Source organism: Scyliorhinus canicula, chromosome 18, assembly GCF_902713615.1.
Source record: "Scyliorhinus canicula chromosome 18, sScyCan1.1, whole genome shotgun sequence".
NCBI classification, from domain to species: domain Eukaryota; kingdom Metazoa; phylum Chordata; class Chondrichthyes; order Carcharhiniformes; family Scyliorhinidae; genus Scyliorhinus; species Scyliorhinus canicula.
The window spans coordinates 55,591,709-55,615,817 of NC_052163.1; the positions used below are offsets into that span (position 1 = coordinate 55,591,709).

General features: G+C 50.6%; 1 protein-coding gene across 5 annotated transcripts in view; it reads right to left on the bottom strand.

Annotated features, from left to right (window-relative positions):
- LOC119953289 (myosin-16) overlaps positions 1-24,109 on the bottom strand; it is a 456,622-nt gene that overhangs the window by 348,956 nt on the left and 83,557 nt on the right. For all 5 annotated transcript variants that reach the window (XM_038777389.1, XM_038777388.1, XM_038777387.1 and 2 more), the window contains exon 2: positions 14,684-14,833. In XM_038777389.1, the coding sequence (XP_038633317.1) occupies positions 14,684-14,833 (150 nt within the window). The remainder of the gene's footprint in view (positions 1-14,683; positions 14,834-24,109) is intronic.

Consider the following 24,109-nt stretch of genomic DNA (forward strand, 5'->3'; position numbering starts at 1 on the left):
GAGAGCGTCGGGCTTGCGGCACTGCTTTCTCCCACCACATCCATCATCCCAGAGACACACACCCCGGTGGGCCTATTTAGTGATGAGTCTCCTGGGGCACAGTCTGGTTGGCACATCACAGATGAGCAGGTACAGCAGGTGGAGGTCGGAGCAACAGAGGGCCCGGACTCGCGGAGGCCAGACCAGGCCCAGGATGCAGCTGGCTCCCAGACGTTTTCGGAGTTCCTGGAGTTTATCAACCCACCCGCACAGCCGATGCCTCAGGAAACCCAGGGGATCAATGACGGGATGAGGGCTTCCTTCCAGACTCTGCAGACGCTGTTAGAGGAGTCGAACCGCGTCCAAGAGCAGGGAGTGGTGCCGCTCATGGCAGAGACCCAGGCCGACACCGCACGGGTGGCATCCGCGGTGGAGGCAATGGGTCAGGTTATGCAAGACGTTGGGGTTAATGTGCACGCGTCATCTTCGGCCCTGGACAGGGTTGCCCTCTCACAGGCAGCAATGTGCCAGAGCCAAACCGACATTGCCGGCGCCCTGCGGGCCATGGCCGAGTCTCAGCAGGTCATTGGCCAGTCGCAGCAGTCAGTCGCCGAGAGCATCAACCGCCTGACACATGTGCTGGATGGCGTCGTGCACACACAGGTTGAGATCGCACAGTCCCTGGCGGGAATGTCTAACTCCCTGGACTCCGTCTCTGCAAACCTTCGGATCCTGGTGGATACCGTTGCAGGCCTCCAGGACTGGCAGCGCCAGGTGTCGGTGGTGCGACGGGGAACCTCCCCGCTCGCACCTCTGTCCCAAAGTGAGGCCCGGGGGCCACCGGGCTCCCCGAGGGAGGAGGAGGTTTCGGGGCCCGTCCCATTAACTCCATCACGGGACGTCCCGGAATTCTCGGCCTCCCCCCGTCCCATCCCTGGTGCATCGGGTGGGCAGCAGGCAGAGCAGGGTGGCACAATGTCACCCGAGACGCCCGCAGAGCAGCCTGGCCCATCAAGGCCGGGTCGCCCCAGGAAACGCTTGGCCAAGGAGAAACGAGTCGAGGGGGGCGATTCGCAGCAATCCTCCTCCACTCCTGCTGTATCATCTGGGGATTCACTTAGACGTAGTGGTAGGGCCCGTAAGGCAACTAAGATAGACACTGAGTAAGTTGGCACGGGTGAAGGGCACAGTTTAGTTGTAGGGGCTAGGGCACCTGTAAATAATTGTTAATATTAAACGCACTGTTCCACCTTACTTGTAATACCGTGTGATTGTTCCACAGCCACAGGAATCGTAATGGTGACCGAGTGTCGCTGGGGGTGACGGGTGGTGAAACCTCGGTGCCGGGTGTGCAGTCCCTGCCCCTACCCCCCTCCCACAGCTAGCCCACGCGGGCACGTGATGGAGTGTCAGTGACGAACTCAGCGGCCACCAAGGTGGATGGTTCAGCTATTGCCATGGGTCAGACTCTCTCTAACGATTCTGAGCTCACAGCTCTGCGCAGAGCGGGCTGTCATCATTCCACATGGCACTGATCACACCCGCTGACACAGCCATCAATGTTGTGCCATTCCGCCTGTACCCAGTGATAAGCGTCATGTCGAAGTGGAGCAGTGTACACTGAGGGGGGGGGGGGGGGGGGGGGGGGGTTGTGGTGGTGGCAGTTGTGTGGTGACCCTCTGCATGACTAGCGATGCAGGTGGTGGTTTGGTGTTCATCGGGGACGTCACATGCGATGCGTGAACCGTGCTGCCACCATGGCGTCGCGTGCCTGCCGTCCTTGCCGGGTCCGTCGTGCCGCCTCCTGGACATCACCAGCACCTGGGTCGTGTCTGCGTGCTGCGCCCGCCACTCCGCCAGCGTCCTCCTCCTCCTCCTCCTCCTCCTCTGTGCTGGCACCACTGCCACTAGCTTCTCCCTCCGCCTCCTGCAACAGGTCATCTCCCCTCTGCATCGCGATGTTGTGCAGCGCACAGCAGACCACTACAATGCGAGCGACCCTGTCGGCCTGGTACTGCAGGGCCCCTCCGGAGCGGTCCAGGCACCTGAATCTCATCTTCAGGAGGCCAAGGCAGCGCTCCACCACACCCCTGGTTGCTGCATGGGCCTCGTTGTATCGTGTTTCCGCATTGGTCTGAGGCCTCCGTATAGGCGTCATCAGCCAAGACCTCAGCGGATATCCCCTGTCACCTAGCAACCAGCCCCTCAGCCGGGGGGGACGTCCCTCAAACATCGCAGGGATGAACGACTGCGCTAGTATGTAGGAGTCATGCACACTCCCTGGGAACCTTGCACAGACGTTCATGAACCTCATGTGGGGGTCGCATACCACCTGGACATTAATGGAGTATGTCCCCCTCCTGTTTGTGAACACTTCCTTGTCCACAGCAGGCGGGCGCATGGGGACGTGAACACAGTCGATTGACCCCTGAACCCTCGGTATCCCGGCCACACTGGCAAATCCACGGGCTCGTGAGTCTTGACTTGCTCGGTCCTCGGGAAAGGTGATGTAGCGATCGGCGATGGCATAGAGGGCGTTGGTCACATCCCGGATGCACCTGTGCACCGATAACTGGGAGATCCCAGAGACGTCCCCTCTCGGAGACTGGAAGGAGCCGGTAGCATAGAAGTTCAGAGCGACCGTCACCTTGATGGCTACCGGGATCGCGTGTCCTCCCCCCGTTCCACGTGGGGCGAGGTGCGACAGGAGTTCGCAGATATGTATCACCGTCTGCCTACTCAGCCGGAGTCTTCTCCTGCAGGTGATGTCCGGCATTGTTAGGAAAGAGACCCGGACACGGTACACCCTCGGCTTTGGTCGTCGCCTCTGACGCCGTGGCTGCACCCTCACTCTCTCCTCTTCTTCTTCCTCCTCCTCCTCCTCCTCCTCCCCCCCCCCCCCCCCATGCTGCTCGACGACTGGCAACTCCTCGGCCCTTCCCTCTGCTGCTGCAGCTGGCCCTGCAGCCACTGCGGGTTGTGGGTGTGGATGCTGCTGCATCTCCAAATTCAGTAGAGCGGCCCCAACCACTGCGCAGAACATAGCCGTTCTGTTCCCATGCATCGTGCTAACCTACAGAAGGGTGGTAGGAGGCAGAGAAACGGGACATGTTAGACGGACGTTAGTCGACACCCTCGGCAGCCGCCAGCCATGGGATACCAGTGTGTCCCGGTGGCCTGGTCGCGCTGCTGACACGCGGTCAGCCTAACCCCTGGTCACTTTCTGCATCCAACGGCCAGTAAACTATGGCCTCCTCACGGGTGCGTCAGTGGCCTGTGTCCGGAAGCCACAGGGGAACCAGCGGCCGTGTCCTCGTCACCTGCACACCATGGCATGGTGGCAGACATTTTGTTACGGGCTTGGACGGCTCACTCTCTACCTAAACCCCCCCCCCCTCCGTCGCCCCCCACTGCCCCCTCCGTCGCCCCCCACTGCCCCCTCCGTCTCCCCCACTGCCTCCCCCGTCTCCCCCACTGCCTCCCCCCCACTGCCCCCTCCGTCTCCCCCACTGCCCCCTCCGTCTCCCCCACTGCCTCCCCCGTCGCCCCCACTGCCTCCCCCGTCGCCCCCACTGCCCCCCCCCGTCTCCCCCCCACTGCCCCCGTTCTGGACCCCCTCCCGTTCCCAGGGATGCCTTCCCCGTTGTGGCCAGACTCGAGCGGTGCGCTGAACGGTGCGCTGAGCGGTGCGCAGAGTGGTGCCCTGACCTCCTCCAAGCAGTCGTCAGCCAGGCCGACTGGTTGACAAATTTAAAAAGCAGGTGTGTTTCACGACGTCCAAACAGGGCGCCATGACGTCGGGACTTCGGCCCATCCGTGCCGGTGAATAGCGGGGGGGCTCTCAGTGGCGATTCTGGTCGTGTCAGGGGCGGGAAGGAGGCGTCTGTCGGGAAACGCGACTCCGACAATTTGCGGGGTTCGGAGAATAGCGGGAGGGCGTCGGAACAGCGTCGCCGTAAAAATTTCCGACGCCCGCTATTCTCCGAACCGTCGTGAGTCCGGAGAATCGCGCCCTATAGCCTTATAGGTATTTGTAAAGGCTGCAACAAAGTTAAGGCACCAGCAAAGCTTGATAGTTAAAAAGTTTAACTCTATATCAGCATAAGCAGCATAAATAATGGGAGTCTGCAGGGAAGAACAGGGACTGGATTCCTCGAGTCAACACACCAAAATCACGTTCAGGGGTGGAGAATGGGCGTTTTTCCAGAAATCGGGACTGGCGCCACTGAAGCGATTTTCCAGTCCCCGGAGAATCGCTCGGGAGTATCTCGCGCGCAATCTACGTGGCGTGGGTCGGGGGCCATTGACAGAGGCCCACCCCGCAATTCTTCACGCAAAACTGGCCGAGTTCCCGATGGTGTGGTTCTAACCACGCATCGGCCGTCGGGAACGTCGGGTGGCGGCTGCGAACTATGTCCGTGGCTGCTCTGGTGGGGGGGGGGGGGGGGATCCTTCACCGTGGGGGGGAGGGGCCTCATGGATGGCCAGGGGAGCGATTGGGTGGCACGGACCAGCCTCGGGGGGCGGGGCCTACATTTCTGATGATGGTCCGCGATGCGAGTTCCGCCATGTCGCGTGGCGCAGGCGCTGCAGGCCGCCGCCGTTCCCATGTGTGGACTCCTGACCGGAAGTGCGGGACCCTGTATCCACAGCCAGAGCTGCGAGAACCACTCCGGGGCCCTGCCAGCCCCCTGCAGGTAGGAGCGTCCAGAGTGAAACGCCACCATTTTTACACTGGCGTGGGACATGCCCCATTTTTTGGAGAATCCAGCCCCGGGTGGGCAGTCAGGGAGTGAGCACAGGTGCTTCTTGGACAATGGCTGTTTGCTATGCTTTGGGCAGACAGTGATTGACCACAATCCCCTGTGTGTTGTGCTCCTGAGAAGAAATAAGACCCCTGAGTGAGTCACGACACTTTGAACATTCTTGGCCAGAAAAGGCATTGATTTATTATTGCTGTCCTGTGAGCACATTATTAGAAGCATGAGATCATTTCCAGCAAGATCTGTATAAGAAGGAGAGACAAAGAGATTTCATCAGCAAATCTTTAAGGAACAACACCGCAAAAGAGAAAAGCCTCAAGCCTCAACTTTAGAGTCCAATTCCCACTTGTGCCTGGCCAAGTGCGATTGGGTAATGATGTCCTCCACAAATCCACTACAAGGAGTTAGATAACTATAAACAGTAGCAAAGATAGGTGGAATCATTTATGTGTTTTTGATGCCATGTAGGATAGAAACAATTTTGTAGTAGTTCTTAGCATTGGGATCTTGTATTGTGTTCAATAAAGACGTGATTTGATTTGAAGATAACGTTGTTGTATTTATCAATTGACTGTAGAAAGGGTCCCGGTCAATATAATACAATGCAGTATTCTGCAAAAGGAAACCCTGATAAAATGGCGGTCCACCAGCCAATGGTGGGCTGCTTCCATCACTGTGAAACATGTTGCGCCGCGGTCCGCAAAATATCCCGCCTGCGGACTACTCTCGCAAAAGAAGTTCCTGCCCTTTATATTCTGACCCCTTTAGCTGAAGGTCGACATCTTGTTATTATTGTTATTATTATTTTCTTGTGGACTATCTTTTCTACCTCTGATTACCTGGAAAATCTTTTCTTTTTTTTTGGAAGTATTTTTATTAAGGTTTTGCAGAATTTTTCATAATAAACAGTAGTAACAACCAGAGTGAACATTAACACAGTGTAAAAAGAGAATATACAATAACAATTAAATATACATTACCCCACACAACCCAGTCTTCCCACACCATCCCAATGATGCACTTACCCCACCTCCCCCCCCTACGGATTGCTGCTGCTGCTGACATTTTAATGTTCCCCGAGAAAGTCGACGAACGACTGCCACCTCCGAGAGAACCCTAGCGTAGACCCTCTTGAGGCAAACTTTATTTTCTCAAGGCTGAGAAACCCAGCCATGCCGTTAACCCAGGTCTCTACACTCGGGGGGGCTTCGAGTCCTTCCACATTAATAAAATCTGTCTCCGGGCTACGAGGGAGGCAAAGGCCAAGACGTCGGCATCTTTCGCCTCCTGAACTCCCGGGTCTTCTGACACTCCAAAGATCGCTACCTCTGGACTCGGCACCACCCGTGTGTTAAGCACCTTGGACATTGCCCTCGCGAACCCTTGCCAGAACTCTCTAAGCTCCGGGCATGCCCAAATCATGTCGACATGGTTTGTAGGGCTGCCCTTGCACCTCATACAACTGTCTTCTACCCCAGAATACTTGCTCATTCTCGCTGCCATCATGGTGGACCACCTTAAATTGAATTAGACTGAGCCTGGCACATGATCAGGAGGAATTAACCCTGCTCAGGACCTCTGCCCCACCCCCCTTCCAACTCCTCACCTAGCTCCTCCTCCCAATTGCCCTTGAGCTCCTACACCGGGGTTTCCTCCGCCTCCTGTAGTTCCTGGTAGATATCCAACACCTACCCCTCCCCCACCCAGGTGCCGGAGACCACCCTGTCCTGTATCCTCAGTGGCGGCAGCATCGGAAAGGCCACTACCTGTTTTTTCAGGAAGACTTGTGTGGTAGTATGACTAGAGGTACTCCGGACCTGGGAGTGTGAGCTACCATTGGTGGAGTAGGCTCGCTGTTCATTGGCCCAAGTGTTTGCAATCATTGGTCGGAACGTAAGGTAGCTCCACCCAGTGAGGCGGGGTATAAGAACCCGTGTTTCCCAGCAGCCAGCCTTCTTTCTGTACTCGAGCTGCTGGGGAAACATCTTGTTGATTAAAGCCTTCAATTCGGACTACATCCTCGTTTCAGTAGTTATTGGTCGCGCATCAATTTAATCAACAAGATTTTAAAGGATGGAGCTCCGCATCTAGCTGGAGTGTCTACGACTCAGCCCCCACGCACCTAACGCAGTAGCTACATTCAAGCATTGGCTAGCTTGTTTTAATAGCTACCTCAGCATGGCGGAAAACGTACTGACGAGGGAGCAGAAGCTGCACATCCTCCACTCGTGCATCGCTCATCGAGGACACGTCCGACTACAACTCCGCCATGGAACTGCTTAAAGGACACTTCATCCGACCGGTGAATAAAGTTTACGCTCGGCACTTGCTGGCTACGAGGCAGCAGATCCCTGGTGAGTCGTTAGACAATTTTTACCGTGCGTCCCTTGTACTGGGGAGGAACTGCCGGGTCTGCTAACGAGCACACCGAACTGTTAATCCGAGACGCCTTTGTTGCGGGTATGCAGTCCCCACAAATCCGCCAGAGACTGTTAGAGAAGGAAACTTTGGACCTCCCGGAGGCACGGGCCCTCACGAACTCTCTAGATGTTGCGTACAGAAACGCCCGTTCATACGCCCCCGACCGCGCGGCGGCCCCCTGGGCAGTGTGGAATTCAGCATATCCTTCCCCAATGGACTCTGAATTGCCTCAGGCCTGCGCTGCAAGATGCCCTGGAAACCCCGCTGGGCCCCATTGCTATTTTTGTGGACAGGCAAAACACCCCGACAGCGTTGCCCAGCCCGATTGGCAAAGTGCGGTAAGAAGGGCCATTTTCTGTCAGTTTGCCAGGCCAAGGCGGTCGCTGCGGTCCCGGGAAACAACTGCGGGACGCTGCCCCGTCTCTCTCCGAGGGCCCCGTGCGGCCCGCGAACTTCTCCGTCCCCATCCCCCAATGCCACGTGCGGCCTCCGGGCGCCGCCATCTTATTTTTCCAACGCTTCGTGCGGGGGACGGGTGTCACCATTTTGTCCATCCCCCGCCATATGCGACCAGTGGGCGCCGTCATCTTGGATCGGATCCAAGGACCCCGGCGCAGGTGACTACGCACCGCCCGATGACGACTCCGATCTTCTACCACGACTCGCATCATTCACCTTGGACCAGTCTCGACCCCGCACCCTCTCTACGGTAATGATGAAGGTCCTGCTCAACGGGCATGAAACGTCCTGCCTGCTGGACTCCGGGAGCACGGAGAGTTTCATACACCCTGCCACGGAAAGACGCTGCGCTCTCCCTGTCCACCCTGTAAAGCAAAAAAATCTCCCTGGCCTCTGGCTCCCATTCGGTTGAGATTAAGGGGTAATGTATAGTGGACCTCACGGTCCAAAGGAGGGAGTGTAAAAATTACAGGCTGTACGTCCTCCCCCACCTCTGCGCGGCCACACTCCTGGGGATAGACTTCCAGTTTAACCTCCAGAGCCTAACATTTAAATTTGGCGGCCCTATACCTCCCCTCACTGTCTGCAGCCTCGCAACCCTCAAAGTCGATCCCCCGTCCTTGTTTGCAAACCTCACCCCGGATTGTAAACCTGTCGCCACCAGGAGCAGATGATACAGTGCCCAGGACCGAGTCTTCATCAGGTCCGAAGGAAGGGGTCATCGAGGCTAGCAACAGCCCTTGGCGAGCACAAGTTCTGGTGGTAAAGACCGGGGAGAAGAATAGGATGGTCAGAGACTACTGTCAGACCATCAAGAGGTTTACGCAGCTGGATGCGTACCCTCTCCCCCATATATCTGACCTGGTCAGCAGGATCACACAGTACAAGGTCTTCTCCACCATAGACCTGAAGTCGGCCTACCACCAGCTCCCCATCTGCGTGAGTGATCCCAAGTACACTGCGTTCGAGGCGGACGGGCGGCTCTGCCACTTTTTAAGGGTTCCCTTCGGTGTCACAAACGGGGTCTCGGTCTTCCAACGAGAGAAGGACCGAATGGTCGACCGATACGGTTGACGGGCAACTTTCCCGTATCTCGATAATGTCACCAACTGCGGCCACGATCAGCAGGACCACGACACCAATCTCCGCAAATTCCTCCAAACCGCAAAACTCCTGAATTTGACCTATAACAAAGAAAAATGCGTGTTCAGCACCGACCGTCTAGCCATCCTCGGCTACGTAGTGAGAAATGGAGTGATAGGCCCCGACCCGGAACGCATGCGCCCCCTGATGGAGCTCCCCCTCTCTCACTGCCTCAAGGCCCTGAAGCGCTGTCTCGGGTTTTTCTCTTATTACGCTCAGTGGGTCTGGAACTACGCTGACAAAGCCCGTCCCTTCATACAAACTGCCACTTTCCCCCTGTGGAAAGAAGGAGGCCCGCCAGGCCTTCAGCCGCATCAAAGCGGATATCGCAAAGGCCACGATGCGCGCCATCGACGAGTCCCTCCCCTTCCAGGTCGAGAGCGACGCGTCTGACGTAGCTCTGGCAGCCACCCTCAACCAAGCGGGCAGGCCCGTGGCGTCTCCTCGCGCACCCTCCATGCTTCCAAAATCCGCCACTCCTCGGTCGAGAAGGAAGCACAGGCCATAGTGGAAGCTGTGTGGCATTGGAGGCATTACCTGGCCGGCAGGAGGTTTACCCTCCTCACAGACCAACGGTCGGTGGCCTTCATGTTCGACAATGCACAGCGGGGCAAGATAAAATCGACAAGATCTTGCGCTGGAGGATCGAGTTATCCACCTACAACTATGACATCTTGTTTCGTCCTGGGAAGCTAAATGAGCCTCCCGATGCCCTGTCCCGCGGCACCTGTGCCAACGCACAAGTGGACCACCTCCGAGCCCTCCACGAGGACCTCTGCCACCCGGGTGTCACCCGCTTCTTCCATTTTGTGAAGACCCGCAACCAGCTCTACTCCATCGAGGAGGTCAGGACAGTCACCAGAAACTGCCACATCTGCGCGGAGTGCAAGCCGCACTTCTACCACCCCGAAAAAGCACATCTGATAAAGGCTTCCCGTCCCTTTGAACGCCTCAACATGGACTTCAAAGGTCCCCTCCACTCTACCAACCGCAACACGTATTTCCTCAACGTGATTGACGAGTACTCCCATTTCCCGTTTGTCATCCCCTGCCCCGACATGACCACAACCACCATCATCAAAGCCCTCCACAGCATTTTCTCCCTGTACGGATTCCCCGCCTACAAACACAGTGATAGGGGGTCCTCCTTCATGAGTGATGAACTGCGTCAATTCCTGCTCAGCAAGGGCATTGCCTCAAGCAGGACGACCAGTTATAACCCCCAGGGTAACGGACAGGTCGAGAGGGAGAACGGTATGGTCTGAAAACCGTTCTACTGGCCCTACGGTCCAGAAATCTCCCAGTCTCCCCCTGGCAGGAGGTCCTCCCAGACGCCCTCCACTCCATCCGGTCTCTACTCTGCACTTCTACTAATCAAACTCCTCACGAACGCCTTCTTGTCTTCCCCAGGAAGTCTTCCTCAGGGACCCCACTCCCGACCTGGCTGGCAGTCCCCGGGCCCATCCTGCTCCGGAAGCACGTGCGGGCGCACAAATCGGATCCATTGGTCGAGAGGGTCCAGCTGCTCCACGCTAACCTGCAATATGCGTATGTGGAGTACCCCGTCGGCCGACAAGACACGGTCTCTCTACGGGAACTGTCGCTCGCCGGATCCCCGCCATCCCCCTCGTCACCAGCCCCACCCACCCCCCCACAGGCTATGGCTGGACCCCCCCAACCGCAACTGCACCCTGCAGGCGCTCCCCCCCCTGGCCCGCCAACCCCCTCATCTGCACCGCCTGGAGGACTAGACGCACCCCCCCCTCCCCCCCGACCCGGCCCTCACCAGTGCCATCTAGGGGTGTTGAAACCTCCACAAGGACCGGATCATCATTAGCGGCAGCACGGTAGCATGGTGGTTAGCATAAATGCTTCACAGCTCCAGGGTCCCAGGTTCGGTTCCCGGCTGGATCACTGTCTGTGCGGAGTCTGCACGTCCTCCCCGTGTGTGCGTGGGTTTCCTCCGGGTGCTCCGGTTTCTTCCCACAGTCCAAAGATGTGCGGGTTAGGTGAATTGGCCATGCTAAATTGCCCGTAGTGTCCTAAAGAGTAAGGTTAAGGGGGGGGGGGGTTGTTGGGTTACGGGTATAGGGTGGATACGTGGGTTTGAGTAGGGTGATCATTGCTCGGAACAACATCGAGGGCTGAAGGGCCTGTTCTGTGCTGTACTGTTCTATGTTCTATCGCTCCTGGAGGCATGGACGCCCGCATCTCCATCAACATCTCCGCCGAAACTCTGTCGGTCGCAGCTGACGTCCAGGGCCCCCAATCATCTGATGGAGTTGATGTGAACTCTTAATGGATTTTCTTGTGTCTCTGTAAATAGTTGCCATGTTGATAACACAATTCCTGATGCTGTACATAGTTACGGGCCAGTGGGCAGCTGTCGTTCGAGAGAGGTATAGTTCCATATCACTAGCCATACTACCAGTAAATTATCCCACCTGCCCCGGACTACAAGTCATGGCTGGACGCCCGAGCATTCTCTCCCCCCCCCCCCACCCCCCCGGTTCCTTTCTCAACAAAGGGTGAATATGGTAGTATGACTAGAGGTACTAAGGTACCTGGGACTGTGAGCTACCATTGGTGGAGAAGGCTCGCTGCTCATTGGCCCAAGTGTTTGCATTTAATTGGTCGGAAAGTAAGGTAGCTTCACCCAGTGAGGCGGGGTATAAGAACCCGTGTTTCCCAGCAGCCAGCCTTCTTTCTGTACTCGAGCTGCTGGGGAAACATCTTGTTGATTAAAGCCTTCAATTCAGATTACATCCTCGTTTCAGTAATTATTGATCGCGCATCAACTTGTACTTGCAGATATTTAAAGGTGTTTCCTGGTGGCAGATTAAATTTGTCCTCTAGCTGGGAAAGCTTCCGTCTATGAACAGATCTCCCATCCTTCTGATGCCTGCCCCCTGCCAGCTCTGGAGCCTAATATGGAACCATACATCCTAACTGGGACAAACCTGTGTTTGTTGCATAGCGGGGTCCAGACCGACACTCCCTCTACCTTCTTGTACCTCCTCCACTGTCCCGAGATCCTCAATGTCGCCACCACTACCGGACTTGTGGAGTAACGGGTCGGCGAAAACTGCAAAGGAGCCGTTATCAAAGCTCCCAGACTAGTACCTTTACATGACGCCACCTCCAGCTGCTCCCACATCGCCCCCCCCCCCAATCGCCCACTTCCTAATCATAGCTATTTTGGCCGCCCAGTAGTAGTTGCGAAAGTTTGGCAGCGCCAACCTACCCCCCCCTCGACTGCGCTCCAACAGCGATCTCCTTACTCGCAGGGTCTTATTCGCCCACACAAAGCCCCTAATGATCCTACTCACCCGCTTAAAAAAGGCCTGAGGGATGAAGATGGAGAAGTACTGAAAGACAAACAAAAATCTGGGAAGGACAGTCATTTTCATGGTCTGCACCCTCCCTGCCAGTGACAGTAGGAGCATGTCCCACCTTTTAAAGTCCCCTTCCATTTGCTCCACCAACCGGGTCAGGTTGAGCCTGTGCAGGGCATCCCATTTCCTAGCCACCTGTATACCCAGGTAATGAAGACTTTTCTCTACCATCCTGAGCGGCTGCTCTTTCAGTCTCTCCTCCTGCCCCTTGGCCTGGATCACAAACAACTCGCACTTTCCCATGTTCAGTTTGTACCCTGAAAAACTACCAAAATCCCTCAGGATCCGCAGAACCTCCCTCATCCCCTCCATAGGGTCCAAAATGTACAGGAGCAAATCATCCGCATATAGCGAGACCCGATTTTCCACCCCCCCCCCCCCCCCCCCCCGAACCAGTGCCCGCCAGTTCCTCGAGGCTCTCAGCACCATAGCTAGTGGTTCTATAGCTAGGGCAAATAGTAACGGGGAGAAGGAACACCCCTGCCTTGTTCCCCGGTGAAGCCCGAAGTACCCCGACCTCAGCCGGTTTGTACATACACTTGCTACAGGCGCCTGGTACAGCAATTTCACCCAGCTAATAAAGCCCTCACCAAACCCGAACCTCCTCAGCTTTTTCCACAGGTACTCCCACTCCACCCGGTCAAAGGCTTTCTTTGCGTCCATCGCTGTTACCACCTCCGCCTCCCCTCCCTTTGAGGGCATCATAATAATATTCAAAAGCCTCCGGACATTGGTATTGAGTTGCCTGCCTTTAACAAACTCAGTCTGGTCTTCCTCTATCACCCCTGGGACGCAATCCTCAATTCTTGTGGCCAGAATCTTACCTAGCAATTTGGCATCCACGTTTAAAAACAAAATCGGCCTGTATGACCCCCAATGTTCATGGTCCTTCCCTCGTTTAAGAATAACTGGAAAACTTTTTCTAATTCTTTCGTAAGACATGAGTATCACTGGCAAGGACTTGATTTAACAAGAATTTGTTCCCGTTCTCGAACTGTTACAACCGAATGATTTGCTCGGCTCTTTCAGAGACCAATTAAGAGTCAACCACATGGTTTTGTGGGTGTGGAGTTAGGTGTACCTCAGAATGGGTAAGCTGGTATAGTTGTAATGTTACTGGATTATGAATCAAGAGGTCCTGGCCAATGTCCTGGCAGTGTTGGTTCAAATCCCACCATGGCATTTAATGGAATCTTAGTTCAATTAAACAAACAATCTGGAATTGAAGCGAGTCTCAGTGATAGTGACCATGAATCGATCATAGATTGTTGTTAAAAACCCATCCGGCTCACTGCTGCCCTTTAGAGAAGGAATTCTGCCATCCTTACCTAGTCTGTGCTGGTGCTGCACTGAAGTGTTTGGCTTGATTTTGCAATCAAATCTCTGTAACGGAATTGAAATTCATAACCATCTGACTTTGTGGTGGAGACCTCTACCAGCAAGTCAAGGCTGTTACCTAGACTGAACCAACTTTGTATACAATGGCTGAGTGTGGTAATACAACACAAGTACGATACAACATGGGCTGAGTTTTGAACTATGGCTTCTCCTGCACTTTTTGGTGTCAGTTGAGGTAATAATAAAACCACTGGCCATGAAGTAATTAGCCTCTGACAAGTGACATAAAAAATGGCAGAAGGATTCTGGGTTACTACTCTGACACAAATGTTAAATAGTATGGACATCAGGTGAGATCAAGATCAGTGCATGATGCCCTCCCTGGTTGAAAAGCCTGGATACAATCTAGTGAAGAAATATTTGGGGCCAGGCATTGAAGAATTGCAACTGTCCAAAGAAAGGTTTGCTGGTGTGCCCTGAAGTGAAAAGGGGGAGAAAAGAAAGCGGATGAAGGGAGAGGATGACTATGCAAACAAATACAAATCAAGGCTGCTGTATGAACCAATGAGTGTCTGGGATGTATGTCCAAACACTTAATGATGGCTTACTGAGCAGAAAATTAAACAGGCTCGTGAAAGCACGATAAGTTAAAATACTGTGAGCACAATGTCTGTCCAATAAATTGTCAGAATTCATAAAACATAATGTTGGTCACCTCAGCAACAACTTATTTTTATATAAGGCCTTTATCACAATAAAACACCCGAAGATGATTCACAGGAGAATCATAAAACACACAAAATGACACTGAGCCACATAAAGAGATACATGGTCAGATGACTAGAAGCTTGGTCAAAGTGATAGATTTTAGGAAGTGTCTTAAAGGGAGGAAGGCGAAATAGAGAGTTGGAGGTGTTTACATTGGAAAGTGAATTCCAGAGCTCAGGGCCTAGGTAGCTGAAGGCATGGCCACCAATGGTGAAGTGATTAAAACGGAGGATGCGAGATCAAAATAAGAAGTGCACAGACATCTGAGAGGATTGTGGAGGAGATTACGGAGACAGGGAGGAGCTCAAAGGGTTTACATATTTTGTTGCTTTACAGGGTAGATAGCAAACAAGGTTGTGTTTCTTTTCAAGTGACACACTTAACAAGCACAGCAAGCTTGACATAGGGTGAACTTACAGCACTTTTCTCCTGAACCAGCTCAGCATTCTCCTGCTCAAGTTCCTGAATCCGCAAAGCAAGTTTATCTGTTTCTGCAATGGCTAATTGGAGCTCCTCTTTGGCTCTCATCTCGCTGTTCTGATCTAACACGTGCAGAAGTGGCTTTACCTACAAGAAGTAAAGATTTGTTAGCTCATGTTACTTTAGCAAATGGTTAGAGACAGATTCAATTTTAACAAAAGGAGCAGAACAAGAAAGAAGATTGAAATAAAATGTCTTCAGAATAAATAATGCCTCATCCCTTCCCCTTCAATTCTGTGAGCATTGAGACAGGTTTATTATAATGTCTGAGGCAGAATTTATTTCAACATTCTTAATATACATAGATTAATGGATCTCCACACACCGTTCCCCAGCTTTACTTATGTTACAGTTTATAGGCTTTACTCAAACTAGATCACCACGAGTATAAATTAATATATTAGTATAAATCTCAATGCATCCTGGAGGCACCCTTCCACCACCTCCCATCCCAACTTGTGCTTAATGAAAAAAGAAAATTGTAACAAAACCCTTCGGGGCAAGAATTCTTCTCGTTACTGAGGACTGACTTTCATGTGTTCATGAGGTTGTCTCTGCTTAGTATTTCCATTGAAATGCTATAAAAGAATGTGTTTATGGTTTTATTAGAAATGCTGAATAGACTCAAATTTAATTGTGTCCGCAATGTGGTTACGCATAGCGACCAGAGGAAATCTGACCCAACTGGAACAAATCAGCATGAAAAATGCCAAGTCTAACACTTAATCATACCTTGCTTTGGCTCAGGCAGTTGTTTCAGAGAAGAAAATACCATGGATGACTGCAGTTACAGATTGGCATCCAATTTGATGCCCCCCCCCCCCCCCCCCCCCCATCCCCCCGACCCAGGCTGAAGTCAAACCAGTGGGTAATTCTTGAAGCTTAACTCCAAAGGCAAAATCCTTTTCACTGGGGCTGTGGTTCCCCCAAGAGTACTGTAATGACAACAAGGGGAGTGAATTGAAACTACGCTGGAAGACCCAGGTCAGACCAGTGCAACACTTCTATTACCTTACACATGACTGGTATTTGGAGAACCACATCATAATGTAAACTTCAGCCACAATTTATAGAAACACTGTAATTTCCCCCACTCAGCAAAGAAACTGTCATCTAGAACTGTCATCTGCAAGTAATCATTGCTTAGTTCCAGACATAACAAGAGAGCAATTGATGGAATGCAAAACCTCCCGCCTGCACAGAATACTTCCCAAGTGCGTTGGTTAAGAGTAAGAAAATAAATGAACCAGTGTAATAGGATATTTCACATAATGTGCAATTGCTCGGCAAGGAAAGCTGAAGACTGAATCGTGATGCAGTTGGTGAGGAGTTTTTGAATCCTGTATTGGATCATCATCGATTTGCTGGCTGTCTTAGGTTACCATAAAGTAGGGAAGACGCCACCAATGAAGGAAAGGCAGAACCTGGAAGCATCTCTGAAGGGCAAAGTGGACAGGAGCAGCATTAATGGATCTGAAAGCTACTGTATCGTGTGTGAAATGCATGGTGGAAAGAGTGAGAGAAAGAGGTGGGATGGAAACCAAAATGAATGAACACAAATGATAGAGAAGACAAGAAAGTATGTGGGAGATAAAGGCAGTTAAAGGGAGGGTAAAAAAAAGGCAGGAGAAAGCAAGATAGAGTCATAGAACTTACGGCAGTGAACTGGGTCATTCAACCCATCATGCATGTATCATTGCTTGCTCTTAATTGAAGATGTCTGTTCTAATCTCATTTCGATGCTCTTCCCCCATGTCTTTTTAAATATTGGTCCTATTTAAATTTGTAAGTAATTCTCTTCCAAATTATCTCTTAGACTTTTGCATAATGGCCACGTAACCATCTATGCGGGGAGAAATATTCTAATCCTCTCCCTTCTTTAATATTTGTGTCCACCTGTTGCCAAGTCACGTAGGTCAATTTTCACTATCGATCTTCTTAGAACGTCTGAGAACTTGCACAATTTTGGAACCCGCTGCGTAGGGCAGCACGGTAGCATTGTGGATAGCACAATCGCTTCACAGCTCCAGGGTCCCAGGTTCGATTCTGGCTTGGGTCACTGTCTGTGCGGAGTCTGCACATCCTTCCCGTGTGTGCGTGGGTTTCCTCCGGGTGCTCCGGTTTCCTCCCACAGTCCAAAGATGTGCAGGTTAGGTGCATTGGCCATGATAAATTGCCCTTAGTGTTGGGTGGGGTTACTGGGTTATGGGGATAGGGTGGAGGTGTTGACCTTGGGTAGGGTGCTCTTTCCAAGAGCCAGTGCAGACCCGATGGGCCGAATGGCCTCCTTCTGCACTGTAAATTCTATGAAATTCAAGTGTCTAATTAGCCTCCTTTAGCTTGTACTTAAGCTGAAATATTTGAAGTATTTTCTTTCTTTTAAAATATAATTTATGAAATGTTCAGAATTGTATTCACAAGGTTTGAATTGAGTATGCATATCCTTTCTTCTATTGCCATTGAAACACAATTAGCTGTTGTTAAACGTATCCCTCATTTCTTTAAGAAGTCTTACAACACCAAGTTAAAGTCCAAGTTTGTTTCAAATCACTAGCTTTCATTTCAGGTGAGGAATGAGCTGTGCTCCGAAAGCTAGTGATTCGAAACAAACCTGTTGGACTTTAACTTGGTGTTGTAAGACGTCTTACTGTGCTCACCCCAGGTCAACGGCGGTATCTCCAAATCATTTCTTTAACGCAAGGCAGTAGGAAAAGAGCAGTATCAGGAACTTGATCGCTCTTTCAAAGAGACAGCCCAGGGATGATGTGTCTAATGGCCTTATCTTGCATTGTATGGTTTTTCCATGATTCTATTTGTGGCCAACAACAGCACCTTGATTGCTCAGTAAGGCCAAGCAGAATAGTTTTTTGTAAATTAAGGGACAATTTAGCGTGGCCAATCCACCTAATGTGCATATCTTTTACGTTGTGGGCGTGAAACGGGGAGAATGTGCAAACTCCACAAAGACGGGACCGAACCCGGGTCCTCAGCACCGTAGGCAGTAATGCTAACCACTGTGCCACCGTGCTGCCCCTTCCGAGCAGAATAGTTAGCCAGCTTGTGAACGGCCAGTAATATTTCCTGCTACCAAATTGGAAGAAGGAACAAATGTTGCAGACATGCAAAAATAATAGGAATGGGTGAATGTGTGAAAAATTATGTGAAGAGCACAAATAAAAAGTGAAAACGCTTTAAAAATCTCTAAGTCGGGCAGTATCAGAGGTAACCCTCGTAAGTATTGAGAGTAATTAGAGATGTGGCAGGACTTATGCAAGTACAGAGGAAGGAAAGGAGGGAGGTGAGGATAGGAGACAAGAGAAGATTTGGCATAGGGTGTGCAGTAATCCAGGAGACAGGAAGATAAAGGTGAAACTAAATGTATATTAACTCCAAAGTAAAGCCGCACCCGCTGCACACAACACTAGTGTCCCAGCCTGGGACTAACAGGAACTCCCAGTCCAGGACTGGGACAATATTTAAAGGGCTTGATAATGAGTCCCAACTTGACAGGCTTCCACCTGTTACCATGGGAACTTGTAGTCCACCAGCCACATGGGGAGATCGATGAGGGATCCCTCGTGGTCCTCGTGAGGGTTATCACAGGATGTAAGGCAGGAGAGATTAAATGGCAAAGGGAATGGAAGCTGCAAGACAAGAGAAGCAGAGGTAATGGGACATTTAAAGAAGCAAAAAGGTGGATTTAAGAGCTGCAAATGACAACGGCAATGAATGGGAGAAGCAGCAATTTGCAATTGTTGAACCCTATGTTGAATCAGGAAGGTTGTAGAGTGGAGAGCAAACTGCATTTGCTGAAATAAGATATGGTCCCGTAAGTCCATCACACACACACTGATGTTGAAGAATATTCAATCCAAACCATGAGCTCATCTCGTGAATCACGAGTTTCCAATATCTTGGGTATGTGTAATCATCTCATTTTCAGTTTCACATGAATCAATCTCAGCAGCAACCGTGGTCAGTAAGCAAGAAGAATTCACAAAGTGAGTATTGACAAAATGCAATCATTCAAATCCTCAAGCCTCCCCTGGTGTGAGATAAAACTAACTAAGCAAATTCAAAGCAGTCAATGGCATAATCTAGGAACACCTCCAAAACCTTCATGGATTTTGTTCATTGGAATATATTTAAAGTAAGAAAATGAAAGACTGCATTTATATAGTACCTTTCACAAACACTGCACATCTCAAAGCACTTTACAGCCCGTGAAGTACTTTTGAAATTTGTCACTGTTTTAATATTAGTAATGCAGCGACCAGTTTTGCACACTGCAAACTCTAGCAATGAGATAAACGATCAGTTAGTTTGTTTATGTGATATAGATTGACAGATAAATATTGGCCAGGATACAAGGGTTAACTCCCTTGCACTTATTCAAATAGTCCCCTGTGATCTACTACAGTCACCGGAGCAAATATTGGCCAATACACCAGGGATTACTTCTCTGCTATTTTTCAAAATAGTGAGCGATGGGAACTTTTGCATACATCAGAGCAAACATGGGGTGGAATTCTCCGCAAGGCCCGACGCCGTCGTGAAACCCGGAGAGGTTCATGAGGGCGTCGGAGTCCGCTCCAGGCCCCCTATTCTCCCCACCCCGGGGGGCTAGGAGGGCTGTGCCGTAAATCTCGGCCACCGGGCCTTGTCGCTGGCGTCAAGGCCCAGCGCGCCGAGAATGATGCGGCCGGCGTGCCTAATGACGTCAGCCGCGCATGCGCAGGTTGGCCGGTGCCAACCCATGCATGCGCAGTTGCCGTCTTCCCTTCCGCTGCCCAGCAAGATGTGGCAGCTTGATCTTGCGGTGCGGCGGAGGGGAAAGAGTGCGTCCCTTTGAGACGCCGGCCCGATGATCGGTGGGCACCGATCGCGGGCCAGTCCCCTCCCGAGCACGGTCGTGGTGCTCACTCCCCTTTCCGCCCCCCACAAGCCACAAACCAGGTATTGGCACCATGTTCACGCCGGCAGCGACCAGGTATGGTTGCCGCCGGCGTGAACTGGTCAGGAACGGGCCGCTCGGCCCATCCGGGTCCGAGAATCGCGTGCCGCCGTGAAAAACGGCGGCCCGCGATTCTCCAAGCGGCGTGTCCCAAAACGCGACATGCCATTTTGGGGGGGGGGGGGGGGGGGGGGGGGGGTGGGAGAATCGCGGGGGGTGCCAGAGCGGCCCTCCCGCGATTCTCCCACCTGGCGTGGGAGCAGAGAATCACGCCCATAATGTTTAATGCCCCATCTGAAAGATGGCACCATCAACAGTGCAGAACTCTCTCTCAGTGCTGCACTGGAGTGTCAACCTTGTTTTTTGAGCTTAATTCTTGAAGCGTAATTTAAACCCAGAATCTTGTGAGTCAAAGACAAGGGTACTGCCCACTGAGCCACAGCTAACACTCTATCATGCCATACATATCAAGGACATGGGTGAAGTCATACATGGGCCAGGTTTTTTTGGAGTAGGACATCTTGCAGTGTACACTATTGGTTAGATCTCCTCCAGCACCATTCAGCACAGAAATGCGTTGCCCTGTAAAAGCTGCTGGAAGTACAAACTGACAAAGGGACAATGAAGGCAATGCACCATCTGGAACCTTAGTAAGCAATGGGCCCAACAGTCCATTTCCTAACTAATTAGATTTATGGAGGGAAACAGAATAGCAATGAAGGGAATGTGGGTGAATTAGAAGGCTTTGCTTTTCATTAAACCAGCAATAATTGCTGTAAGTGATTTTAACTCCAGGGCAATCTGGCACTCTGCACTCAATTGCTATTGCGAATTTACAAGTTGCAGCTCCACACTGTGGGGGGTGAAAGACACAGCTCATTTTCTGCAATAAACAAATGTACTATGAGTCAATTAAGATATTGTCTGCGCAAAACGGCCTGCTTTATCAAATGACCCTGCATCACCAGCTGCAGGGAAGCATTTTAATAAAATGGGGCACCTGAATGTCATTGGAGCAGCGGGAGGTGATTAGAGATCAAAGTAGAATTCTACGATCCCTGTCGAGACCAATGACTTTAAAGAAAAGAGATGAATTTCGCAAAGACCAACTGGAGGAGTAACATACCAATATTTCACGTTTTAAGACTTTTACTGTAACTAACCAACTAAAATCAACACAGACTATTTATTGCCTCATAGGCAACACATGGACTAAATCACAGAAGAGGTATTTCTCCATTAACTAACACAATTGAAATACATTACCCCATGCTCCCAGCAGAAATTTAGCCATGAAGATTCAATTCCAGGCTCCTCCTGGCTTTCCAACAGGCTTCAGTCTCCATGTGTTACGACCAGGTGAGGAGGGGTGAAATGACTTCCCTATTCTCCCACATCTCATTTTACCATTAGAGTTATTTTCTAAGAATTTAGCTAGGCTGTGCTTTGCCAGTTCTAAAAGTATCCAACTATTTATGTGTCCAGTTTGTAGAGAATTACTCAGGCTGGTTTCTCAGGTTAAACAAAGAATGAGGTCAGTTTATTTAAACTATTTCTGATGTAAAAAAGAACAATGTGACTCTATTAATACAGTTACATGCATTGTCTAGGCCCACACAAAAAAAAATTATAACAGAGTAAGAAGATAGGCTTATTAGGATTTTAAAGTCACTGAAAGAAACAATGGTGGGCGGATTCTCCGTCCCCCCGCACGGTTTTGTTGTGCGGTGCGCCCCCTTGGGTCATCTGGACTCGAAACGTAAGCTCTTTTCTCTCCCTACAGAGGCTGCCAGACCTGCTGAGATTTTCTAGCATTTTCTCTTTGGTTTCAGATTCCAGCCTCTGCAGTAATTCGCTTTTATCAGGCTTCAACTGCTGTTTGTGGGAGAGAGTTCCAAACCTCTACCACTTTTTCTTGTTCTGATCTCCTTCTGAGGTCGATGATATTCCTCACTCTCCCTTCTGTTGGCGTGAGTGAGTGGCTGTAGAGCTTGTATGTTATCTTTTTCATCAGGACCTGGGTAGTGAGTTCATGTTTCAATTGTCTTTCTCTCCAAGGATAATAAGGTGCGCAGATTCTCTTTTATGATACCCTGTTTAGTCTCAATCCTGTACAATCTTTATTGTGGAGTTTTTTTTCAATGATTCCGCCTTCCTTCTGCTTCCTTCCTTGGAGCTGTACTTTCTCTCAGGTTTCAGCACTCTTCTCTATTTTTCTCACGCTGATTTATTCTATTGTGGTCGTTTGTTTTAGTTCTGTTGATGGAAGCCGTTTTCTCAGTCCCGTAGCCATGAGTAACTCTGATGATGAGAAGGCATTTTGGAGTGGTGAGGACTGATAACTCAGGAGAGCTAAATTGAGATCTTTCTTATTCTTCAATAAATCATTGACAGTTAGTCTCTATGCTTCTCCATTCACTTGAGGATAACAATGTGAACTGGTTACATGAATGAAGCCTTATTCCCTTGTGAAATTGTGAATCAACTCATTAGCAAATTGTGCCATATTGTTGGACACTATCTGGTAGGCCTTGTGCAGCATAAATTCTCTTGAGGGATAGGATGACTGCTTTTGCTATGTGTTCCAGTTGAGATGGGAAGGCAAATATAAATACATATCAATGTCAACTGGGCTACTCTGTAAAATTATCAGCGTTATTTTTAAAAATGGGTAATGCTTTGCCCTGACTAGCCTTACTCATACCAGAGGAATTTTTATCTTCAGACTAACCAGTAGAGTCTTGTCCCTTCCTGGAGCTGTACAAAGCTTCTTTGCATTTCTTAAGAGGATTTCTGGCCACAAGGGACATTGTGTATCTTAGGACAAGGAAAGTTGTTTGTGACTCCTACTATTCAATGTGGTGTTAATGGCATGACCATTAACTGCTCCCAAACGCAATGGGTTTCAACTAGGGACCTTGATAGACAATTGCGAAACCACACTCTGACATGACCAAGACATGAGTTGTCTGAATTCCTTTAATTGATAAGCTGTTGGATCTTATCTTAACTCACTGTTTGACATCCAAAGAGAACAGTATTCCAGATAGCAATCTGCACTTGTCTACCATCTTACCGTTGAAAGGGTAGCAGCAGAATGAGCTCTGCCCAGGTACAATCGCCTGACATCCATTTAATCGTGAACTACTGCAACATTGGAACTAATGCCTTCAAAGCTAGGTCAACTCTGCGTGCCTTCTACACTCATGCAAGTCTTCAGTTCTGGAAGGACGGATCATCCTGCAACAGTCAACCAATCTACCCTCTGAAGAAACACTCCATTCAGCTTTTGATTCTGGATTATGACCTCATGTAAAACCATAACTTGTATTTTATTGTGGACTGGTCCTGAACCCCTTTTCTTCCCTTATCTCTCTTTTATTGTATGAGTGCAAAAAGGTGCTGATGTTGCAAAACCCTTTTCCAGCGTTATGTGTGTGTGTGTGTGTGTGGGAAATAAACCAACTCCTTCATTTTATTTTATCTCAAATATGTTGTGCAAATTATTCATAAAGGATCGGAACACTCCAAATTTAAGGTTTGAGAGGAGAAATTGGGGCTGTTTAAATTAATCCTCCTCCTGGCCGTAACATGTGATATTATGCAATCTGCTTACTTCAAACCATTAAAAGTTAGCAATCAATGACAATAAAGGTTTTCCACTAAATTCAAATAAATCTGTTCCAAGGGGCTCCCATAACCATGATGGAAATGAAGGTAATAGTGGTTCTTGGATTTGGATTGGATTTTGTTTATTGTCACGTGTACTGATGTACCATCAATTGAACGCGAGACGAGTTGCTGTACAAAAGTATGGCTTTAATAAGCTAAATGATAGCCCTGCAGTAAATGGACGACCGCAGGGCATACTGGGTATTTATACCCCACCCTGGAGGCGGGATTAACTCAGCCTCTCGACCAATCAGGGAGCCGTCACATGACTGGTCTCAACCAATCGGTCGAGAGGCACATGACCAACCAGGGCCAATGGTAAGCCGGTGTTCTGCACTAATGGCAGGCAGCTATGTTAATCATACCACCACATTCACCCCTTGCGGAGAAAGAAGCCGAGGGGGGGGTCAACGAGAGCTGGGGGGGGGGGGGAGAGGAGAACTGGTGGTATGAGTAGTAGCGAGAGAAGGAAAACAAATATATCCGTGGCTTCCCACTGGCCCAGACATTTAACAACAGTACATACTGTCCATACAAGGTCCATGATGTTGTTGAAAGTTAAATAGACTTGATCAGCCTTTTTGTTGCCCGTGACGTCCTGGCAGACCGCCGCAGTGGAGTTGGTGATGCTGGTTAAGCCAAGGGTGGTGGTTCCGCTGATGTCCTGGAGTCCGGGAGTGATGGTCCTTGAACTGTCTCCGTCACCCGGGCTGGTGGTGGAGATGCCATGGATGGGG